The 25,104-nt window shown below is 32.7% G+C and overlaps 2 protein-coding genes across 2 annotated transcripts; one reads left to right on the top strand and one right to left on the bottom strand.

Moving 5' to 3' along the window:
- Positions 1-1,518: 1,518 nt before the first annotated feature.
- Positions 1,519-5,897, bottom strand: LOC18104956 (lysine histidine transporter-like 8). The gene is made up of 5 exons (XM_006374951.3): positions 5,121-5,897; positions 3,672-3,805; positions 2,935-3,362; positions 2,697-2,828; positions 1,519-2,278 (listed from the first exon to the last, which is right to left on the bottom strand). The coding sequence occupies exons 1-5, from the start codon at positions 5,501-5,503 to the stop codon at positions 1,790-1,792; spliced, it is 1,566 nt and encodes a 521-aa protein (XP_006375013.1). The 5' UTR covers positions 5,504-5,897; the 3' UTR covers positions 1,519-1,789.
- An 11,024-nt stretch (positions 5,898-16,921) lies between these two features.
- On the top strand, positions 16,922-24,782 carry LOC18104955 (uncharacterized). The gene is made up of 11 exons (XM_052447015.1): positions 16,922-17,980; positions 18,457-18,525; positions 18,624-18,692; positions 18,865-18,951; positions 19,078-19,145; positions 19,398-19,507; positions 19,622-19,698; positions 19,799-19,858; positions 22,964-23,119; positions 23,217-23,534; positions 23,637-24,782. Exons 1-11 carry the CDS (start codon positions 17,252-17,254, stop codon positions 24,387-24,389), a joined length of 2,496 nt encoding a protein of 831 aa, XP_052302975.1. The 5' UTR covers positions 16,922-17,251; the 3' UTR covers positions 24,390-24,782.
- The last annotated feature ends 322 nt before the right edge of the window (positions 24,783-25,104 follow it).

The raw sequence follows: 25,104 nt of genomic DNA, 5'->3' as shown, positions 1-25,104 counted from the left end.
TAAAATCCTTTTAAATTGAATTAAAATTAGTAGTTATTGATTTTTATATAAAAAATCTAAAAAAATAATTTTAAAATCAACCATTTAGATTCATTTAACATGATAGGTTATATTATCACTAACCAAATGCCACCCAAATATGGCATTTGGTTAGTGTTTTAGAATAGAAAAACATGGAATGATAAAAACATGTGATTGGAAGGAACGAGGATGAATATATATATATATATATATATATATATATATATATAAATTTGTCTGTCCATGCAATTTTATAATAGATTTTTATTTTTAAAAAAACAAGAATCCCAATTATAGTTATTTTTTCAATTACAAGATAAAAAAAACATTCAAGGGAGCTAAATCCGAATCATAGCATTAAGAAATGGATTAAGGAACATGATAAGTATTATTAAGTTGGGCCCAATCAAGTACTTTACCGTTAATAAATTTTGAATATTTAGGGCACAAGCTTATCATAACCCACCGCAAAAAAACAGGTAAGGACTTTTGAATTAGTGCTGCAAATAATTCAATATTGCACCATGCGTCATCATGCCATTTCTGTCATCATGAATGTTTAGTTCTAGCTTTAAATTGAAGCCAATTAAGTGGCATGTGCAAACACCTACTAAGTTTCCATATTGGTGGTGTAGCAAGGTCACCACATGGTTAAGCCCGCTGTTTCCTTGCTATTTGACCTACTTTGGAAACGTGGACCCTGACCATGATCATGTTTAGCTTATGGAGTACACAAAGCTGAGGCCTGCCTTGCCCCGTTGCAAGCATGAAGCTTCGAGGAACCGTTGTTCCTCGGAGTGGACAGCAACATCTCTCAGTCTGGAAGAGACTTCATGCTATTATTATCGAGATCCGTGGTTTGGCATGCGTGACAATGGAACCCCATGCAGCATGATGTTTTAGTCGCATTTCACTTCAAGCTTTTTGTTATTTTCCTAGACACTTAACCTCCACAGTCGCTGTAATGTGCAAAATCAATTATGCCTTGAATCATTTCCTTTGAAGACCTTTTGACCCTTTGGATACCAGAGCTTTCTGATTATTTTGAATGCTTGCTTGCATTCTAAAATACACAAACACTTGCATTTTCAAAAAGTGGAGATTTGATGATAAAGGAGGGATCAACATTGCGCAGCTGTCAAGGTATACATCTTGTCATTAGCATCGTAAGTAGTCGACGGGTCAATCTGAATCTATCTTAGATCAATACACAAGTCGACAGGTCAATCTGAATTTATCATAGATCAAAACACAAGCCGACAGGTTAATCTGAATCTATCTCAAACACAACAAAGATAAACTAGACCAGATTAGGCAGTCAACATCCACATCCACTTCGGAACAAATTCAGAATCGATGGGTCACATTCACTATACTTGCCCATAGGCTATCATTGCTGCATCCAACACTCTAGATCTTGTTGCTCCTCTTATTAAATTTATTGAGAAGTTTAGCTTAACAATCAGAAAGACAAAAGTGCAGTCCAATTCCAAGGTATAACAAACACAATCATATTTTGATATTTCTCTACATTCTTTTGAAGACAAGACAGTATTGAATCAAAGACAAGTAGATAACCCCTAGTAAAGCCAGGTAAAATCTTGCACAGGCAATTGATCAGGATAAGCTTACCCCCACTCAACTTCCAAAAGCAACATATCCATACATTTAAGTGTAGATTTCTCAGCATCAGCAGGTACAAAAACAACATACAACGTAAACCTATATAATGTTTACAAGGTTTCAATGCTGCCCCTGCATAGGATTCTTAATTTGGTGGCTTGAAGAATTTTAATTTAAGTCCACTGTTCACCATGCTCCAGACACCTCCAATGGAGAAGGCCAAGCTAAAAGCAATACCTAACCAACCAAGGATCCAGTTGAAGTACCAATTGAAACTGTATTTGGAAGGTTTTTTTATGAGAACCCACATGAAGCAAGGGTAAGCGAATGTGACTGGAAGTGTTAATCCTCCTAAGAGACCAGCAAGACTGGAGAGGAAAGGGAGTGCTACCCCAATGAAGAAAGAGATGAATCCATAGAACACCCGGAAGCCGGATCGAACCCAAATGGAGCATGGTCGGTTTGTTCGGGTGGTATAGCTAGCTTCAAAACTGTCAAAAACAGGCATTGAATATATCTGGAAGCTGCTTAGGCAATTGAACACCACGAGAAGAAAAGTCATTGCAAGAAGTCCTCGAGGAATGTCGTGGCTGTGAAACCCATACAGGGCATTGAGAATTCCTCCTGAAGGCATCTAAACAAGAGAACAGACATGATTCAAAACTACAGAGAATGGATGCAAGGGAATACAGGCAGAGTGGAATCAAGCAACGGAAATGTCGTGAACAAAACACAGGACAGACAAGTTATGAACAGTTGTTAATGTACTAGATTCTCCAAGGCAATTGAGAAAACTTGATCGTATGGTAATGGTGAGATTTTAGTTTTTGACGAAGTCCAAGCCATAGCCATTCTATCAGGAATTGGATATCCTAAGACAATACTTGCAGCCAAGCCTTTAGTCAGCACAATCTTGTGAGATTTATAGCACAACTTAATTTTATTTTGCTTTTATTTTCCTGAATGTTGATTGTTTTGCTCCCTTTACATTTTTCACTGGTCACACACTAAAGTAAAAGAGGGAATAAAATGTGTCACGATGATCAACTCACAAGGTTCCCATAAGCCCAAAAGCCTCCAATGGCGACTGGAAACAGGCACAAAGCAATAAAGAAATAGGCAACTTTGGCTCCTTTCCACATGGGCACATGAGCTGGGTGCTTAAATGTTGATGGCATTGTTGCCTGAAGAAAATCAAATAAACTCCTTCAGATTAAAAAAAAAATAAAACCCTGAAATGATAATGATTTTTTCATATAAAATCATTGCTTCGAAACTCAGAGTGAATACCTGAATCTCCATGGCTAGATTGTGCCCTCTGAAAGCAAAGGCAACAATCCCAAGAGCATTCATGACTGAAAAGACAGAAGCACTAAAGGATGGCAAAGAAAGGGGTTCATAAGAGATTGTAGGTGGCCTTTGTTGGCTAACAGAAAGAACCCACACCATGGTAGAGTAAGTGATAGCTGTTATGGCACCGATGAGTGAAAGTCCCGCAATTGAATTCAGATTTGGGAGCTGGGACAGAACGATGCATAGAGAAGTGAATACCAGGTACCACTCAACTGTTGTTAGGGGATTTGATGAACAGAGTGGCCCACAAACTATTTGGAAGAATAATTTCATTGTCTCCCCTCCTATAAGAATCAAAGCTGTTGCGGTTCCAGCTGACAAATAAACTGTTGGGAAGAGCGCAAGCCAGAGGCCTAATCTTTCCCCTGCAACCACAACAATACACAATCAATATAGAACAGAAATTGCAAAAGACAAAAACTTCTCCAGCTTCAATCACCGTGCCAATGAACTCCAATTGACAAAATAAACAGAGATGCCAATCAAGCACTGTGAAATATTGATTCCAATCAATTTGAGCAGAGGTTATAGTTCAAGTAACACTCTTACAATTTACTTTATGATTGAATGTCTGAATCTATACCCGTGCTTCATTATTTCTGAGCTTACGAATTTAACAGTTTATTGGGCATAGAATCTATCAGATTTTCAACTGAGCGTGACAGGATTCTCACCGAATGCAGCTTGTGCAAGCTCCACATATCTGTTGTATCTCTTCCCGGGAACAGCTTCATGCAGCTGAACCAGAATCCATAGAGTGTAAAGTTGCCAGCAGTAGGCTATGGTTAAGGACAGTATTCCCCAACTCCTGGAGAAACAGAAAGAAAGAAGGTAAATCAACCAAATTCAGTTGCTTCTGTGCCTCTAAGCAACTAATCCAATTTCCATTCTCATATTTTGAAATTTTCTAGAAGCTCCAATCAAGGAATACGGCAGCAGAAGCGCTGCAAATCTTTTTCTGTTTTAATTTTGTCTCTGAATTTGAGCATTTAACTCCTCTTTTACCTAGCTTTGTTGGTAGGATAGAAAATGCTGAATTAAGTAACCAAACAATCAATTGCAAAGACCAAAATCAGAGTGGTAAATTTGGTCATTTTAGCTCTTCTTCACCTTATAACTTTCTAGGAGCTGCAAACATGCTCAAATCAGCCTCATTACAGTGTCTAAAGTACTTGACTGGTCCTTTCTACTCCCTCTAAAATCAGTCAAAGCCAAGTGTCAAACTGAACGCATCCCGGCTCTTGTCAGAACCATGATATTTCAGAACTAAAGGCAGCAATATATTAAAAAGCATAATTTTAACACTGTTTCTGTACTTTTTTTGGTCATCAAACTTCGATGGAAGTGATAGGTTTTGATGTTGAAAGCTGCATAATTTAAAAATATCAACAATCTTGATCATGAATGAGCAAAAAGCTACAAAAGCAACAATCAAATATAAAGGGGACCTCTGAAATTGGCCAAAGGTAAAAAACAGAATTATGAGCGGCCCAATAACAAATTTGGTATCCCTTGTCTAGAATAATTGAATATGCATAAAACCAAAACATGAAATGACCAGCTTCAGCTTTCTAGTATGTTTCTATATCTTCTATTCAAAAACAAATCTTCAAGAACATTATAAAAAGATAAAAGAAGATCACTTTGTAGACCCACAGTCCATAAACTTTTAGCAAAATTCTTCTGACCACCATGTGAAGCCAGTGCTGCAGAGTACAGTCACATTTTCTCATTCGTTGAAATAAAAAGAGAAAAACTCACACCTCACATTTTATACACACAACTGAAAGAAATCGAAATAGGGTAAATTAAAATCAACAAAATGTTTGAGGATATAATTGGGTAGTGGTACTAGAAACTCGAACGCATCAACAGAAGGAAAAAGAAATGAAGTCCAAAGCTGAAAACATGATCAAGATGAGCAATTTGAGGGGGTGTAGGGCATAGACTGAAAGCAAGAATCAACCCATGAACATAACTAGAAACCAGTGTCCATCAGATGCATTATTAGTTAAGTACTTCAACATAATAAATGCATCAAGCAAGAAGTATAGTTTAGTACTTCTATATATGCTCTTCAGACATACAAAATGTAAAGCAAAAGATCAAGGAGCAGTAATTACCAGCCAAGAAAAGCAAAGGCAACAGGCAAAACAAGGGCTTGAAACCCAACACCGGCATTCAAGTTATGAAACGCCGCATAATGAGCATTCCCATTACGAGACTCGGTGATAGGAAGCCAAGCATCTTGCGGATTTAGCTTAGTCAAATGACCCACTTCCTCTAAATAACCCTTCATGTTAATCAACACCCTCTTCATTGGCGTCCCTATTGGGCTCAAAAACCTCGGCGAGATAAACGATGTCGGTGTCCATGCTGTCGATGATTTCGCTTCCTTTGAAGCTGGCCTTGGTGACCTCTGACCTGAAGGAGTCAGTATCTCTGGCGTCGATGCACGTGGCGTTGCTGGAATGGATATTAACTCCGTCTCTGGTCTCTCCTCCATTCTTGAATGCTCTCTCTCGGTGCACACTCGCACCTCTTTGCGTTGAAATAGAAGTAAAGTGTGTGTACGAGATTTTGCTTTCTTTGTTACTTTACGTATGTTTATCTTTTTCAGTTGTGTCTGAACCCGAGTGGCTGTGAGGAGGAATGTGAGGGGGTGTAAACAGAGAGCATGAAAGTTTGAAAATTTATGATCGCAACCGTTGATTTTGCATGGAACTGGAAACGAACGGAGCAGGATGGTTGTAAAAAGGTTGGTTGTGATACGTGTTTCTCGGGTAACGTGAACAAGGTTTCTGAATTTACAGGCGTGAAGTTGACTGGTTTTGATTTCGATTGATGGGTTTTTTTTTTTGTGTGTTTGTGTGAGTGAGTGAGGGACAAGAGATGCAATGCTGATGAGATATATACTATTATATATAGTGAGGTGAGAGGAGTGGGAAAGTGTAATGGATGGTGGGGGGATGGTTATAAAACCCGGTCTAGCATATTCCTCGGTTTAAAGTTTGTGTTATTGGTAGAGCGGGTTAACCCGATTTGTTAAATTTTAAAAAGAAAATAACTCGAGACGGATTTTACTTGGATTTTGATGAGGCTAATTGGATTACATGGATTTTACAGGCTTAATTTTCATCTAATTTTATATGAAAATCATTCTGAATATCAATCACCAAAGGTCTATTTAGAAAAGTTGTACAATTCGTATTTTTAAAAAAGTTAATTTTTTTTTTATTTAAAATTAATATTTTTTAGTGTTTTTGAATCATTTTGATACGTAAATATCAAAAATAATTTTTAAAAAATAAAAAAAATATTATTTTAATATATTTTTAAATAAAAAATATTTTAAATCGCTACTATAATTTCAAATATGTCTAAATTAGTGTGTCTAATAATTTTTGTAGTTGCAGTTAAAAATTATATTCAAAAAAAAAACTAAGATTAAAAAAAAGGACTTTTAGCCAAACCAATATAACCTCCTACGGTGTATAGACAAACAGAGCCTTAACTTGTGCCGGCCGGGTTTGGTATGACTAGTATGGGGTGGGGCATTGGGGTAGGTCAAAGAATGCATCGATCATTTCAATCAGGGTGTTTGATGAATGATCATTTTAGGGTGGGTCCCAAACCTTGCTCCGGATTTTCCGTTGTCATGAATAATGGATGCGTGGCGCGTTGGTCTTGGAATGTCAAAGTATGTGGTTTTGTACCGATTGCTAGATAACCCTAAAAGTGTTGTTTGGCTATTAGCAGACTAATTTTCTCGGTTTTACTACTCTTATTTTTTACTAGTTAAGGAAGACTATTGTGATTTTTCTATGATATTTAAGTTATTTTGCTATCAATTTATTTATTAATCAAGATTAAATATTATTTGTAAATGTTTTTAAGAATATTTTTTTATATTTGATTTAATACACTTAATAAAACAGTTTTCTTTCTCTTTGTCTATATCTATGCTGTAAAATCACCATAATGTTTTAGATAGTTTTTTCAAGGTTTCTTCGAATAATATGCAATAAATTGAAATTCATGGAATACTATATAAAATCATCTAATTTTATATTTTTTTATAGACCTTGTACCGTAAGATTCTAGGATGATTTTTTTCTATAAATAAAATAATTTATTTTAGATTTCGATCATTAAGTATTGGAAAACAAAAATTAAAAGTGTTTTTCGTTCAAAATAAAAAAAAAATTTCTAGAAACTAAGTCAAATTTTTCTTTAACTGAAAAGTGTTTTCTGTTAATCAAAAAATATTTTTCGTTGACTAACTTTTTTAATAACAAATTAATACATAAAAATTTAAAAAATCATTTTTTAAAAATCATTTTCCGAGAAACAAACACACGAAAAAAGGAACGCCGTGCGCGTTGGATAAGCTATAAGAATCCGAGACCAATCAATAAAGTAAGGGAGAGGAACATTGAAGGGTCCCACAGCATCGATTACTGCGCGGCGTTAACTTTGAAAAAAAGTAGGGCACACAGTGTCAGGTTTGTTCGACACCACCACGTGCCACTCATCTCGCGTGGCTTGTGCACCCATGCGATTATTAGCCTTGCCATATTTGTTAACCACGCATGGTGCCTGTCTACAAAAAATTTGAAGTCCCGGGCAGAAGAGATCTCCATTTGAAGGTTAGCTTCTATCATTATCATTAAATTCGATGATCTGAAAATAATTTAAATTAGATTTGAGGTTAAATTATAAAAAATATTGATTGGTTCGATAAAATTTAATTTATCTCGATTAAATTTTTAATAAAATGATGAAATTGATTTCAAATTGGATTAATTAAATTTAAAAGAAAAAAAATGAAATAAATAATTTGGATTAACTTGATAATCGGAGTATTTTTTTTTTTCAAATCAATCTAGAAGTTATACCTAATGACCGTCTTTGATTAATGATGAAAAACTAGCATGTCGAACAGCATATCATTTCGTTTTTTTTTGTTCGTTTTGCATGCTTAGTCAACATAATACTGTTCTATATAGTCCTTCAATTGTTTTTTTCTCGATGGAAATTATCATTTAAATTTAGAGGAGTATTGGCATAGCTTGTATTTTTATTTTAATATGTTTTTAAAAAATATTTTTAATTTAAAAAAGTATTAAATTTATATATTTTTTAGAGCTTTCTAGTATTTTGTAACGGATGATTATTATTTTCCGAAGCAAAGAGATGGACCACAGCGCACCAGGGCTTGCTTGCCGAAAGTTGAATCGGCGCTGCTGTTCCGGTTATTCTTCCGACTCCATTTATTTTTAAATTGAGGTCCCTTTTAAACCGTTGCCTATAACTAATCATTTTGGTCAAGCGAAAGTTGTATGGTGTAGGGTTTGTGGGAATTTCTTATGAGTTATTTATTTATTAGAGCTTTTAACAAGTCCAGGAATTAATTAAATCTTGTTAGATTTTCTATGAGACAGGAACATGGGAAGTTTAACTTGTTTTAATTAGAATGAGTCTGCCATCACTATGATCCCAAATCCTAAGTGCCCGGGCATAGAAACATGGTTGCAAAACTCGATTAGTAATTAACCTCGGACAAGGTTCGAGTCATGTTTTAGGAGGATTGATAATATTATTTTAATTAAAAAATTTCAATTTAATGAAAGTCGTGTTTTGACATGGTCAAACATGAATTGATCATGTTAATGAGCTAGTGGATAACTTGTGTGTTTAGTCGAGCGGTTAGGTAATTTTTTTAGTCCAAACATCGGGTGAACTAGATCTCTAGTGGACTCTTCAGTCCGTTAAAGGTTTTACAACCATTCGACCGAAAAGAATGCTTCCATTCCAAGTTCCAATTCACTTGCCATGGATGATATTGTTATCCTCTACATGGAAAATAGTGGATTCAATGGCGCCGACCGAGAGTCTCGAAGCAATGTATGTGGCAACACATCCCTGTTGGGAGAAGTTAAATTATTGCCAGAACTCTGCCACCTTGCTTCAATTTGTTCTTGGAGAAATCCATGGATTAATTCAATAGACATAAACACACAGATAAAATTATATAAGATTTATATCTTAACGAGATGAATTAAATCAACCAAATAATATATATCCTTGTAGCTTAGCTCACGAGAAGGATAAATCAAAAGGCTACAAGCCCTAAACATGGTAATCTTAGCTCATGGAAAATCATGCTTGTTTATATCCTTGAAGGCAAACTTGAGTTTTTGTCTTGGGCTCCATTCTAGAACTCTCAGCCCATTTACATGCCCACTCTATCAAGGGTTTCAAAGTTCAGGCCCAACTTATTATTATCCATGACTGTACTATCGGCTGTGTCATAGCTTTGCTACTTTCTACAGGCCGATATAGGCCCATACATTTCAACAGGATTGTTAATAGTTGAGATGGCATTCATTTCTTTGTCTTGGGACGTGAGGGTGCGGAAGGATTGTTTTAAAACCCATATCAGCCCCCCGAAATTAACCCGGGATCTTGAACCGGTATGGGTTAAAAAAATAATAAAATAAAAAATTTGATTGATTCAGTCAAAAATCTAGAATGACCTGGTAATCCGATTAATGACTCGGATCTAATTCAAATAAAATCTATGTTATCGATTTGTTGCTTTTAAAGAAAAATATTAATTAAAGTAAAGTTTTTTTTTATTTTTATGAAAATCAGGAGAATCCAGATTAATCCTTTTAATTTATAATTTTAGTTTTATTGATCTCGAATTAGGTTTCAAAATTAGGAGTGAAGGTTGGTGCAGGATGGTGGGCTTTGTTGTAAAGATTCTGTTTTCCTCGAATGGTGGGACTCTTTCGAAGGTTACTAGCGTCCAGACATTCCTAAAATTTGAAACAGTTTCTCCAAATCTTAAGTGCCAAGACTCGAGAGTTCAACATTAATCATTTAATTAATTTCATAAGATTATCAACTTCAGTTTTTTGTTTTACTTTATTTATGTTGAACGCGGTGTCGTCGTGTGAAAAAAAGGTATTTGATAGATGACAGGTTCAACAATCTGGTTCTTGACTTCGTTTGATGTGTTATTAAAAATATTAAAAATATTATGAAAATAGTGCTTCAATTAGCGACATCCATGCTTTGACTGAGAAGTTAGAGAGAGGAATCTTCCCTCTTACTAGATCAATAGTTACTCGGTTATTAAACCCCATCGGATTTAATGGATAAATTTGATTTGACAATGAAGTTTGGTTTGAGTTAAATTTATTTTCAAATCATTTTAAATATTGATCTTGTTATACTTAAATAATATGAATTGTAAAAATGTAAATACAATTTTATTATCTAGAAAAAAAATTAATTAAACCTACAATTAAAGGTAAAAGTATCTTTTATAAAATTGATTTAAGAACAAAATGGCTCAGACAGGTTTTTTTCTTACAATACAATAATTATTTTACCGTCAAAAGCAAAAAAAAAACACCTTTAATGAGGGGATTTTTCATCTTTTCCTTGAAAGAGAAAAAAATATACATGCATGGATGGGCTTCACCGTCCTTTTCTTTTTAAAATAGTAAAATGACAAAATTAATTTTGTAATTCAAAACAAACAAACACTATTTGCGAGGTTGTTTTCTTTTTTTTTTTTTCAATTGTTTTTGTTGTTGTCTTTAGGTTTTGTTAGGAGCGGCGTGGTAATTTTAAGTTACGTGTAAGCACTTTGTGGCTTTCCCGCCATTTAAGTGGCGTGTAAGGGACCTTGTGGTGGCCAAAGTCCTACTTTCATCGTGGCGTTAGGAGCGGCGCGTCGTTCTCTTTCCAGCAACATGACGCGTAAGAAGGTCTGGTTAGGCTATGGTGGAGATATTTTCTTTCTCTCTCATTTCCTAGAAAACACACATGAACTTCTAAAAAAACAATTATGCTATCCGGTTTATAATTTTATCGATTTTGGTCCTTCTTCTTTTAATTATTGTTTATTTGATATTTGATGCCTTTTGAAGTTTGGATTGTTTTCAATTTCATCCCTCGGCATTTTATTCAATTTGATTTTTTTATTCGATCTGGTCCCTCTACTTTTAATTACTTTATTTATGTGCTTTATACTTTTCTTTATTATTATTTTTTTAATTTCATCCCTTTTAATTTTATTGTATTTTTTAATTAATTATTGGTCATCGTTCTTTGAATTGCTATATTCTTATCATTTTCTTTATTTATCTTTTTTTAATTTTATCCCTCAACATTTAATTTCATTCAGTTTTGGTCATTGTTTTTTTAATAACTTTTTTATCATTTTCTTATTTTTTCATTTTTCTTTTAATTTTTTATACTATGTTTTGGCTGCATTGTTTGGGTTTTAAATTGTTTTATTGTTGGATATTTTATTTTGTTATTTTTTCGTGGTTGCCTTCCAACAAAGCAGTCCTTTATTGAAAACTGATTTTTTCCCTCAAATTCATCATTGACACTAGGTTATAAGCTCTCAGCTTCATTTTTTTTCACGCTTTTCTTTTTGTTGAGTTATCATGATATTATATCCCGGATAATATGTTAGTCAAGTTAATCATGGTTTCCTCATATATATTTTTCCCTTGGTTTTTTTCTTATGAAATTGATTCTTTTAACAATTTTATACCTCGGCGTTAAATTACTGGCTCGTGAGCTATATGATTTTTTCACTTTTCTTTATGTTGGGTTATCATGAGTGCGGGTTAATCAAATTAATCCGGGTTAGCTTGCATTTTCTCACTCAGTGCTTTTAACTTCAATCTTTTTGCTAGGTCATTCTTTTGGAAGCCTAATTTTTTTATTACGATCTCATGTCACGAGTGGCAAGTCAGTCGAGTTGACTCGTTTTTTTTTCCTCAATTTTTGATGATTTTATTTTTTTTAATTTCATCATTTTGCATTAAATTATTTACCCTTGAGCTTTGTCATTTTTTTCGTTTCCTTTTCTGTTTTGTTATTCCGAGAACAAGTTGGTAAAGCCAACCTGGATTGACCTAGGGGTTTTTGACATTTTTTTAACTTAGGTTTTTTTTATTATGTCATTTTTTTGAAATTATTTTTTTATCTTGATCTCATATTGCGGGTTATTGGTTCATCAAATTACCTTAAAATGACTCGAGTTTTCTTCTTTAAAGTTGTATGTTTTGAAGTTTTTTTTTTCATCTATAACACTTGCTTATTAGATTTTGAACTTTATAATTTTTTTTTATAATTTTTTTACAGGTTGTTTTGGTTTTATATTCTAGATCGAATTTAACTTGGATTGTTTGGAGGATTATCACTTGAATATCTTTCTGATCCTTCTACGGCACAGCACGAGACACATGTTTAATTTTATAAAAAATAATATCATTTTAGAATTTACACGAATTCAGTAGCTAGTGATCAAAATGCATTTTATAGTATTGTCGTTTTGTGAACTTATCCATTATCTTTATAAACTTCTCTCTACATTTCCCAAATTTCTCAACAATTTCCGTTTTTCTATTGACGAAATGGCAACGAGTTTTGAACGGACTGAGATACAATGAACCTAACCAGATATCGTTAATTTCTTGTCCTGTCTACCGTCGTGATAGACAGCTGCTACTCTAGAGAACAGAGATTTTTTTATTAATTAAATTGCTCCCATCACACAAACGACGGGTTGTTATCGGTAAAACAGGTTTAAAAACGTGAGTTAATCCGTATTTTTTTTATTAAAATAATTTTTTTATATATTTTAAATTATTTTGATGCACTGATCTCAAAAATAAAATTTTTAAAATGAAAAAAATATCATTTTAATATATTTTAAAATAAAAAATACTTTGAAAAGTAACCACAACCACAATTCCAAACAAACTTTAAAATATATATTATTTAAAAATATATTAAAATAATATTTTTTATTTTAAAAATTCATTTTTAATATTATTATATCTAGATAATTGAAAAAAAAAATTAATTTTAAAAAATATAATTTCAATTGCGTTCACAGGCACGATTTGACTTGTTTTGTATGTATATTGATTCATGGAAAATGATTTACAAAATTTCCATATTAAAATTTGATAAGAACTAATGTAACATTTAATAAAGATAAATAACTGACCTCGTATAGAAGAAAAAATAAACTTATGACGTATATGAGTTTTGAATTAAAGATATATTTGTATGATAATAAAGATATATTTATTTTATTAAATTTTTAATCTATCATTTTCAAGCCGGATCATTGAAATTAGTCATGTGTTTTACACATATTTTTTTTTTAATTTCCAAATGAAAAGATTTCATGTAAAAATCACAGGTTTAATGTGAAAATCTTGCCGGGATGGTAGGTTAGAAACTTACTATATATATTCAATAATAAATTTTACTTTATAATAATATATATAAGAAAATCAAAGAACTATTATAAATATATATTTTTAGTTATTATTTAACTCCCACCTCTTTATAGTTTTTTCTATTAAAATAGAATATAATTATTAGATTTTGTATTCGTCCATGAAACAAAAAATAAAAATAAAAAAAATGATTTTTTTGTTAATAAATTTATTGAGCTCTTTATTAATTTAAACTCGAGCTATTTAATAAGATAAATTAATTTAGGTTAATTTTAAATTAAAATAATATTATTTTATTTTTTAAAATCAAATAAGATTTTCATCAAATCAAGAATATTCACCAGGTTCAAGTTAATTTTTAACAAATGTGTTTTAAGTCCGGCTTGGACCGGATTAATTTTCAAGCCGGATTGGTTGAATGACATTTACTTTCTTTCCATCATCCACCCAATAAACAACCACCACGTCACCAAAATCAATTTCCTTAAAGCCCACAACAGTCATTTCCACCACCCACTATTACCCCCTGAACTAGCGAATTCTAGACCTTCCTCCTCCTTCTCCTACCCTGTAAAATCCCCAGTCTCTGCAATCATTAAAAAAAAGAAGAAAAAACCCTAATTTGCATGAACAGCAATCTAATTGTTAGATTCAATGATAGGAACTAAGTTAATTAAAATTATTGGTATTTTTTATTAACTAGTTCTGCTTTTTGAAATGGACGACTGAGGCAAATCTGGGCTGATGTATGCGCTTACGTTTTTCTCGTTGGATCGCGTGGCAATCGGTCACCGTGGGTTTGACTTGCTGGTTATAGAAGACCCCTCTTGTCCAGGAGTTATAGACAACTTCTTGCCCCAGACCTTCCTTCTTATTTGCATATCTGCCACTGCTTTTCCTACACTTTACACTTTTTAAACGGAATGTTTAAGAAGGTGGTAGTATTTATTTTTTAAAATATTTTTGTTTAAAAATATATTAAAATTATTTTTAAAAAAAAATTATTTTTGATATTAATATATTTAAAAGATCTAAAAATATCAAAAACTTATTAATTTAAAGTAAAGAAAAAAATAAAAAAAAGTTTTATTTTTTTTTAAAATAATTTTAAAACACAAAAATAAACATGAAAGTTTTGATGTAGTTTCAATTTAAAACATAGCCATAGTTTAAATTTTTAATTGCTGGTTAGAGAACATAAGAGTTTTCTTTCTTTTGCAATAAAAGTTTTGAAATTGAAACTTTTTAAGAATAAATGATACTAAGGTAATTTGAGTTACAATTTATTGACACTGTAGAGTTGTTGGATAAGTTTTCCTATATTTTTTAAAATTTGTTGCAATAATAATAATATTAATATTATTATTTCATGTCTCAAGATATTATTTGGAGGTTAAGATAAAAGGTGGTACAATATATTATTATTATTATTATTTCAGGTATCAGGTATTATTTAACGCAACATCTCTTGCTCAGGGTTAAGGCTCGTGGGTGTGAGTTATAGTAGTAGTTATTTTTTAATTTTTTTTAAATATATAAAAATAATATATATGTATTTTTTAAAAATTATTTTTAATATCAACATATCAAAATAATTTAAAAACACTAATTTTTTTAAAACTTCAAACAAAAATCTTTTTTGAAAAAAATCACAAAACAAGAGATTTTATCTGCCAAAACAAACAGCACTTTGGTAGAGATGCAGCGTTTTGAGCTGCGATAAATTTTCACATCTACCTTTTATAATTTCTCCTGGCTCGAGAATTAATAATCTGGGAAGAAATTCTTTTTCGCCTAAAATTTAGAAGCGCCGTCTGCCTTGTGAGAAAAAATGAGGGTTGCTTGTGTCTCTTGGTAATTGCAATTTGGAATATGACGTGGCCAAAAAGGAGGAAAGTCATGGGAGCTGGGAAGGAAGCAAAAAGGCAAAGCGCATGTTCGGTAAAAGTCAAAACAAAGATAGTGAAATGCCCTCCATCTTGTACCAAATTGCTCGACGACCAGCCTGGCTTCCTTTTTTGGGTGGTTTATCCTCGGAATCATCGTCACGTGACGGGTTTGCCCTCCATTCATTGACCAGGAGAATGGGGGTATTTGAAAGAAAAGTATTTGAGCAAAAAAGAGTTGAAAAAACGTTGTCTCTCAGCCAATATAGAGATTTCTTTCTTCATTTTTTTATACGAACCAACACAGAGATTTAAATTTACTGGTACATTTTATTATACTTCATTGAATGTCAGTTTTTTTTTTTTAAAAAAATTTGAATGTTTCTTTAATAGTATTATTAAATCCAATTAAATGGTATAATTTTAAAATCTATCAACCTGATTTCTTGTCTGATTTGAGTTTTGAATTAAACCGTTTAAAAGCTGACTCAAAGTAAATCATTCAATTTAATAGATTAAAAAACAACTTGGATGATCAATAAAAAAACATGACATATCTTAAAAAAAACTTTATGATGTTTTTTTTAATATTAAGACGATGTCAAATTTGATCGACCTTGATTACCGTGCGACCTAGATCACGGACTTCGACTTTTTGTTTATATATTGTTAGATATTATTTTTAAATTTTTTATTTACATTAAGATTTTTCAATTATGTTAAAAAGACAAAAAAAAAAAGAAGAAAATATTAGAAAAAAATGTTCATATTTTCAGGTTTTTTTTAGTGTTTTTTTATTTTTATAACTAACTTTTTTTTTTCTAAAGCTAAAACAACATCAAAAAATAAATAAATTTTATATTAAGAATTATAAAATCATGTAAAATAAAAACTCATAAGAAATCGAATTGGAAAAACTTGCATTTAAAAAAAATTAAAAAAATTGAAGCAAGCGTGTTTCATCGACAAATCAATAATTTTATTAATAACATAATTTTTTTTGAAAAAATAAAAAAAAAACATTTTTTCATGGAAAATAAATAAACAGTCACCTAAAAATTAAAAATTATAAAAAAAATAACAAAATCAGCATAAATTAACTAAAAATACCTAAAAAAAAGCTGGCACGACACAATATATTCTATAAAACAACACAGTAAACATGAAACAAGATTTATCATATCCCTGTTATGAATAAATTATACACAGTGGATTTATTAAACTCCTCACTCTTTCTTACCTTATAAGTTTTTTTTTTCTAGTTTCTAATAAGTTAAAATAAGATCATTAATAATAATTATTTATGGCTGGAATATATATATTGGCTTGTTTAGAAGTGTAGCTGTGATTGCTTTTCAAAGTATTTTTCACTTGAAAATATATCAAAATAATTTTTTTTATTTTTTAAAAATTATTTTTGATATCAGCACATCAAAATGATCTAAAATTACCAAAAAATATTAATTTAAAATAAAAAAAAATTTAATTTTTTTAAAAATATTTTTAAAATACAAAAACAAACCTAACTTATTATAATTTTCATGGTTGATTATATCTCCTATTTTAATATTTTTAAAAGAGAGGATTGAAATAAAAAAAAAAACCACCCAAAACCCAACTACTCCATACCTTAAAAACCTAAACTACCCCTCATCAAACGCACAGTGGTAACCCCGTAAATAAAGTACAAGAAAAGTCCACTTTCATTACCCCTCTACAGCCGCCGCGTATTAAAACCCAAACCTTCCAAGTAACTGGCGTTTTCAATTTTCCTCTCGTCATTGCTTGCGTTCCCTTCACCATACCCCCCTCCCCTCTCTCCCGAGCCTCTCTCTCAGAGCTCAGGGTCTCCATCTCCTCCCATTGCCAAACCCTAATCCTCCGATTCGAATCTCAATCACGCTCAATTTTGACCTCACAACCTAGCTCAGCCTCTCAATTCGTAATTTACATCTCCAGTTCACTGATTTTTTCGGTAGAAATGTTGTCTATTTCTTGCTAGGCTTACCTAGATCATCAACCCTCTTAGTACCCGAAGTCACTATTTACCAAATCTTTATCTTGTTATTCGAAATTGCTTGTATGGCGATCAGAGTTACCTTTTCTTTCTCCGGCTACGTTGCCCAAAACCTGGGTGTTCGTGTCGGTAACTGTCGGTATCTCAACGAATGTTTTATCCGGTCACGGATATTTGCTTCACCAGCAACAACCACCACAACACACAATTCTGATATTGAACCCCCTGGCCCGAGAACGGGAACAGATTTTCGCCGCCGAAACCTGAAGAGGAATTATAGTAATTCGGCGGCGATGTATAGTACGATGGCTGGTGAGATTTTTGGAGATAATTGTAAAGGGAGTGCGATTGCGGTTGGATTAGTTTCTCTAATGAAGTCAACGGCTGGGGTTTCTTGTTCTAACATGGGTGCTTGTGGAATTTCACCATTTAAAGCCGTCTCGATCCTTCCGTTCTTGCAAGGATCGAGGTGGCTTCCGTGTAATGAGGCGGTTCTGGGATCGAGGAGTCCTGAGGTGGATAGAGGAGGGACAGGGACAGTGAAGTCTGTGGAGAAGGTGAGTGAGAGCAAGAGCAGTACTAGTGTGAGCTTCCAGATTAATGGGAAGGAGTTTGAGAGGACAGGAAGTTGGTTTTCAAGGGTTTTTAATGTTTGCTCGGAGGATGCCAAGGCTATGTTTACTGCTGCTACTGTTAGTTTGTTGTTCAGGTCCACCTTGGCCGAGCCTCGATCCATTCCTTCAAGTTCTATGTCTCCTACTTTGGACGTGGGCGACCGTATTTTAGCAGAGAAGGTGAGAGCGAACACACACTTTAGCATATTTTCGTGTTTATTTTTGGTGTATTCATGTGAAATTGTGTCTGTTTTAAAGACCCTTTCGAGAGTGATGGCCTTAGATCATCTTTGGCTGTCCTTTTTGACCTCTGTCACCATGTTTGGATGATTGATTGATAATTCTGATCCATGGTTAGCTAGTGTGGTGACTAATTTGATGATATTTTGAGGTATATTTAAAAAGTAGGAAATGGAATTGATATCGAAACACTGTCCTATGTATAGTTGAAACGAAATTTATAATGCTAAAAAACCAAGCGATACTATTGATTGTTGATGTATTTATTTGTTTTCATATACGCTTTTGAAGTAGGATATGATATTTGTTCATTTATGAAAATTCTTGTGAAAATTTGACACTTGTTAAGCTAGATAAACTCTCTTTCTTTCTTTCATGATATTGATATTGTATTTTTCCCTTCTTTCTTGTCATAGGTTTCATACGTTTTCAGAAAGCCTGAAGTCTCAGATATAGTCATTTTTAAAGCTCCTCCAATCTTGCAGGTATAAACTAGATTTAGCTTTTGATGAATTTGTATAAGATTTTGTTATTTCCTATTAAATCATAGATCGCTAACTTGTGTTTTATATGTAATTTGCAGGAGTTTGGTTTCAGTTCAGGCGATGTATTCATAAAGCGAATTGTGGCAAAGGCTGGAGACTATGTTGAAGTAAGCCTCTATATGAATATATAACTGATCCTATTGGGAATGGAGGTGTTTGTTCTTTGTCTTCTTTCTTCCTTTTCCTCCCGTTGTCATTAGATGCTGGGAAGTTTCAGCCAAAAACATAAAGCATCATCTCTGCTGCTGACTTCTTGTGTTATCTGTGGACTATTTATAGGTTCGAGAGGGCAAATTATATGTGAACGGTGTTGTTCAAGATGAAGAATTCATCAAGGAGCCACTTGCTTATGAGATGGAATTAGTGGTAATGGATTTTGTTGATTTCTGCTTGTATTTTGCACATTTATACCATGTTCATCTATTTATATTTGTCTCACTTGGCCAAGTGCTCCCATATTAGCTAACGAAATTAGATTGGTTTCTTTTGCAGCTTGTCCCTGAAGGTTATGTCTTTGTGATGGGGGACAATCGTAATAATAGTTTTGACTCTCACAACTGGTAAGTTGAGAATCTTTCTAATGCTGATTTGGTTTTGAGAACATGCTAAAATAGGTTGGAAAGAAAAAAATATTCTCCATTGGGTGTCAACAATTTGATGGTGTTCTTCGCAAATATCACAAACATGCTTTTGGCAATGTCCATATCATCTGAAGTAACGCAAAGGAATATAAATGTAAATCAACACAATTTCTATTGATGTTTATTCTGAAAACACAAACTCTTAACGTTGGTGTTTCAAACTCTTTTCAGGGGCCCGCTTCCTATCAAGAACATTGTTGGTAGGTCAGTATTTCGCTACTGGCCTCCCTCCAAAGTATCCGACACCATATACGATCCACACGTGGCAAAGAATGCAATCTCTTGACACTGGTCTCCGCAAGGATCTCTGATACCTAATATTTTTGGCTCACGGTTGAGCAATTGTGATTACCTCACTGCTACCATCACGGTTATGCTTATCTTGAATGTATCAGATGATGGATCATCATCTCATCCATCTGTTCGTTTCTTTGTTGATGACCTAACTGTGGCTTATGACACATTCTTTCTTGTAAATCATATTTCCAAAACAAAAGACAAGTGGAAGAAGTAATAGACATGTTCATTGCTTTGTATCTTTGTTTATTGTTCTTGTTTCTTGGCGAATTCAGCAATGCACCAAGCGACCTGCATGGATTTCTGCAACTATTGCTGTGCCCATTTCAGTGCGTGTATTGTCTTTTTATGCCTGAGGTTGACGAATTATGGAAAGCTCCTGGTATTGGTTTCCTTTGGTGCCCATGGTTCTTGATGCGGTTCCTCTTGAAGATGTGGTTGTTGGGGGCAGGGGAGTGCAGCAGGATTTTGGTCATTAGGAGGCCTTGCAATCCAGCCTTGCACTGGAGTTGATCATACAGATTGCTGGTCAATAAACAGAGCTTCATTATTTCAGATTGTTTCTAATATTTTTCTTCAGTTGCTTGAATGCTTGAATAATTTTTGCCTTTAAAGAAGGCTGATTTAGACTGAAAAATCTACTGTGGTGTTACTTCATCTTTTCCTCCGGTTTGTTTCAATTATCTTTTATTGCAGCCTGGCTTTGTGGTATTGAAAATCATACCCTGAATCTCTTTTGTTTGATGGCAAATCGATTGTCACTTTACTTGCACTTGTTTAAGCTTGTTAGCGTGGGCTGGTCAGTTGTTTCCTTTATGCATCTGATGAAGCCCTGTAAATCTACCGTGGAATTGATGTTCTCTATTCCCCTCGATGCTGCTCCAGCATGCAGGGAGAGACTGGTGCTGAACCAGCGGTTGTATTTGGTGGTCGTTTTTGCATCTTCTGAGTTCTGACTCAGCTACTTACAAAGCAAAACCACTCTAATTAGGTTTTTCTTGTTAGGGTTGATAGATGCAAAATAATGACAACAAGTGGTGGTGGAGGTGGTGGATATGTCTGTGGTCAAGATGGGTTTGAAATATTTGAATGATGTAATGAATAGATTATTGATAGCAAAATATTGAATTTTATGTGTTTTTTTTTTAAAAAGTAGATTAAATTACGACAACTAGAAGCGAAACTTAAAAAATTAAGATACACATATAAATTAAAATATTTGATCCCGCAACATGAAATATTTACTAAGTTATATTTACTGAATTTATTTATTAAATAAAAATAGACACCCGTATAAAACTAAATGGATAAAAAACAGAAAATAAAAGAAATATCCTACATGTTAAAACTATTATCTAAAAATAAAATTTTTTTATTTTAAAAAATAAAGCTCATCTGTATAGAATATATAAAATATTATAGATCAATTATAATAATATATTTAAAATTAAATACATATAATTTTTTAAAAAAAGACCTTTGTCTAAAAATGGCTAAATAAACGGGGGGGGGGGGAATCATTCATAGAGGAGAAATATTAATTGAAACATAAATAAAAAATTATTAAAAAAACCATTAAAAAAGTATCAATTAAAATAAAAACAAAGATAAGAAAAAAAATAACATTGAATGATTGGAAACATTATCTAAAAATAATAAAAAATTATTTTAAAAATAAAGTTCATATATATAAAAATTTATAGATCAATCATAATAATATCCTTTAAAATTAATTATTAAAAGTTTTCTAAAATAAATTTATTTAAAAATGGATAAATAAAAAAAGTTCATAGAGGAGGAATATTGATCGAAAAATAAATTATAAAATAAGATATTAAAAAGGTATCAATTTAAAAAACAAATGAGAGAGAGAGAAGGAGGGTATTAGAAAAAAAAAAAGAGCAAGAAAAAAGACGTTGACTCACAATATTTTTTCAAACTTGTGATCCAAATTATTAGATCGGAAGCACCATAAATAAAAAAAACAGTAAAGCTTAATCTCCAACAAATAAAATGTTTCAAGATGAAATCCGAAAAAAAAATCAATTTCACAAAATATTTTAAAAAAATTATGATGAAAAATTGAGAGTGAAAATAATAAAAAATAAATGAGAGGGTGACCAAAAAGTTTTGACTGGAGGGTTAAATTAAAAAAAAAAAGTTTTAACAAAAAAAAATTAAAAAAATAAGAACTAAATCGGGAAAAATAAAACACCATAAACTTTGATTGAAAAATAAAATTGAAAACTAATGAAACTTTAACAAAAGAGTGAGAAACAAAAATAGAAATCAAAAGAATAAAGACCGAATTAAAAAACATAACGTATGATAAATTGTGATTGAAGGACTGAATTGAAAACAAAAAAAATATAAAATGAGCAAGAAAAAAAAAGAATAAGGACTAAAATCAAAATACAAAAAATAAAGAGAATGAACATTTACTTTTTGGTTAAGGAGGTAGAAAAGAAAAGGGAAAAAAGACCACAAGAACAACAGTTTATTGATAAGTATTACTCTTTGAGGAAGAGGACGCGATGACATTTTCAATACCATAATGGAAAGGGTAATTTTAGTTATTGTGAGGCACCACACGCATCGTTTAAAAAGCAAGGATGACGCCCTCTCGCTGGCATGAAAAGAACCCTCATTACCAATTTTTTGAATCTTGAAATAAATAAATTATTTTTAAATTGGTGTGTTGATAAGAGATTTAGCTAATCGATTTTGAGTGAAGTTTTAAAAAAACTAATTTAGAGTAAATCTTATTTAACCATTTTAACTCAATTAAAATTTGATTTTATATATATATATATATATATATATATATATTTCAAGATGATTTTGTTTCGACATTTAAAAAATAATAATTAAAATAACATAATTTCAATCAACTCAAATTAACTCCCAACCTTTAACTCAAAGTAAATTTAATAACTTTGCTAATTATATCTGACTGGATAGATATCGATACTTTGTCCATTTAGTAGTGGTGTGGTGGATTGGATCTAGCTTTTTTTCATAAGAGAAATTATTATAAGAAATCACATAAAATCAAATAATAAAAAAACCAAGTAATAAAATAAAAAACATCTATCCATAAATTACAATACCATAAAATAATTTTTTTAAATAAAAAAGAAACCTTAAAGTAAGGTTTAAAATGAAAATCCAAATCCACAAATAATCTTCAAGATCAGAAAAAACATTTTTAAGAAATAGAAATACAGGTTGTTATGCACTGATTATTTTTTACTAATAAAAATTATTTTTCAAGAAAAAAATGCAAATCCACTGAAATTCGGGGTACAATCGTCATTTTGATCTCCATATCCTCTTTTTCAGTTTTTCTTCGATAGAACACCTGCAATGCAAGAAAGGAAAGGGGGAAGTGAGATCCACATAGTCCGGATTTCACACGTGTCTAAGTCCATTAACGTTGAAGAAGAAGAAGAAGAAGAAAAAAAAACCCGATGAGTGGCCTTCGTCGTCGTCGTTTCCCCTCCCCTCTCCTCTCTTTACTCATCTTCCAAATTCTACCATTAACTATATCATTTACTCCTAATCACCTTAATGACAACAACACTCAATTCCTTAAGGTATTATGTTTCTCAACTGTACTCTGTTATATATATATATATATATATATATATATTATTCTCATGGATTTTGTTTGATTTGGCAATGATTTTACAGGACGTTTTGAAGGAGATATCGGTGAAGCAAGATTGGGATTTGGAGGGAATTGAGATTTCGAAGCTGGAAGTGAGTAAAGTTAGGATTTTTAGTTCTCAGAGATATGAGTTTAAGATCCGAGTTGGTAAAAGTTACATGCTACTTAAATTCCCTGATGAAATAGATTCTCGGAAGAAGTTGAGCAAACCAAAATCAAGTATTGATTTTGGAGACTTAATTAAAGAATTCGGTTCCGTGCCTGTACTTGACACTTTGAAACTCCAAGGCCCTTTTGATTTGTGGGTCAGTGGCCATGACAATTTCTCTCTGCTATTGCCGGTAACTAGCTCTGCTCACCTTTTTAAATATTTCTGTTTCTTTTTGGTTTTTTTTTTCAACTGGGTTTTGTTTTGTTGTTGGTTTTGGTTCTGTTAATGCTAGATGAATGCTTCATATGGTGGTCTGAAACGAATAATAGTGGGAGAAGGAATCTCTGTAGAAGTGAAAGGAGCTAAAGAGGTTTCTCTTTTTCAAGATTTTGATCTTAGTTTGGCTTTGAATGGAAGTGATATTAATAATAATAAGGGGGGAAATGGTTTCTACCCTTTCGGGGATTCGATCTGCCCGCCGTTATTACCTATAAGAATTATTGGATCTGCATCGCTTGTTGCCAACAAGAATTGGGACCCTGATGCTGAAATTGAAACGAGATTGTTATCAAAGAAGACTATCGAGTTGGTATCTGATAAGTGTTACGATAGGAATGTGTACAAGATTCGGGCTAGCACCATGCACTTTTTAAGTTCCAGTATTGCTAGGCTGGAAGAAGTTTTGAGAAGTTTTCTTGGTGACAGAATTACTCGAAATGGATTGTCGAGCTTTCTTAGAGCAACTGCTAAAGCATCAACACTGATTCGTTTTCAATTAGAACTGGAGAAGAGTTTCGGGAGCAACGAGACTGCTCAAGAAGTGTTTGCAGAGTGGAGAACGAGGCCTACTGTTGAACGGGTTTGGTTTGAGGTAATAGCAAGAGTTGAGGGTGAGAAGCTAAAACCCGTAATTGTTAAGAAGGTTAGACCTTTTATTGCTGTTGATTCTGCATCTTGGAGTAATTTAATGTCTAATATTTCCTTCACAAATTTCCCATCTGTTCTTTTACCTCCTGAGGCTCTAACACTGGATGTGAAATGGTAGGACAGAACTTTTGTAAATAGTGTAATTTTAGAATGTTTACATAACAAAGCAACGAGCTGTTATTTGTGCTTTGCCACTTACTGGACAGTTGCTGTAATTGATAAAGGAGCTTCAATTGATGATGTGAATAGGATCACCAACGTCCAGTTTTTGCACAAACCGCTTCATTTTGCAGTCCGGGCTTTGAATCAGTGCAGTGTTGCCGTTATTTTGCTTTGGCTTTGTGATTGTGGCTTTTAGGAGAATGCCCTTGCCTGTACTGTTGTATACCATGGAAAGTTATGTCTTACGATGATTGCTCAACACTCTGAGAATTTTATTGCTTTGTGTAGAAGAGTAATCTTTAATTTCTTATAGGAAATAATAATTGCCGGAATGCTACTCTAGTTCCTACCGAGTTGTTGCATTGATTTGACCGAATTTCAGCATTGTCCTCCCACTGAGAATACAGCATCATCTTGACCGTTTAATCATCTTGGATAAAAGTTTTTAAACTTTTAACAGATCTCCTGTCATTTTGTTGTATACAAAGAGAGGAAAGCAATTTCGGCCGCAGCTGTAGGAGTTGATCACCAGGCAAATTGAATGCCATTGATCTCCCATGTTCATATAAATAATTTAGCAACAATAAAGTTAGAAGTTGGTAAGGTTTTTGACTGACTAAGAAGCGGGATCAGCACTGAGAGGTTCTGACTTCTGGCCTCCGAGATAGTTG

This window comes from Populus trichocarpa, chromosome 14 (assembly GCF_000002775.5).
Source record: "Populus trichocarpa isolate Nisqually-1 chromosome 14, P.trichocarpa_v4.1, whole genome shotgun sequence".
Classification (NCBI taxonomy): domain Eukaryota; kingdom Viridiplantae; phylum Streptophyta; class Magnoliopsida; order Malpighiales; family Salicaceae; genus Populus; species Populus trichocarpa.
Note: the sequence above shows the minus strand (reverse complement) of the source record. Positions and strands in the feature narration are given on the sequence as shown.

Coding starts and splice junctions, on each gene's coding strand:
- LOC18104956 (XM_006374951.3), bottom strand. CDS start 5,503: ATGGAGGAGAGACCAGAGACGGAGTTAATATCCATTCCAGCAACGCCA. Junction 3,806..5,120: donor GCCTTTGCTTTTCTTGGCTG/GTAATTACTGCT, acceptor CTGTTTCTCCAG/GAGTTGGGGAATACTGTCCT. Junction 2,279..2,696: donor TTTGGGCTTATGGGAACCTT/GTGAGTTGATCA, acceptor TCTCTTGTTTAG/ATGCCTTCAGGAGGAATTCT.
- LOC18104955 (XM_052447015.1), top strand. CDS start 17,252: ATGGCGATCAGAGTTACCTTTTCTTTCTCCGGCTACGTTGCCCAAAAC. Junction 19,508..19,621: donor CGTGGCAAAGAATGCAATCT/CTTGACACTGGT, acceptor TGAATGTATCAG/ATGATGGATCATCATCTCAT. Junction 23,535..23,636: donor ATTTCTCTCTGCTATTGCCG/GTAACTAGCTCT, acceptor TGTTAATGCTAG/ATGAATGCTTCATATGGTGG.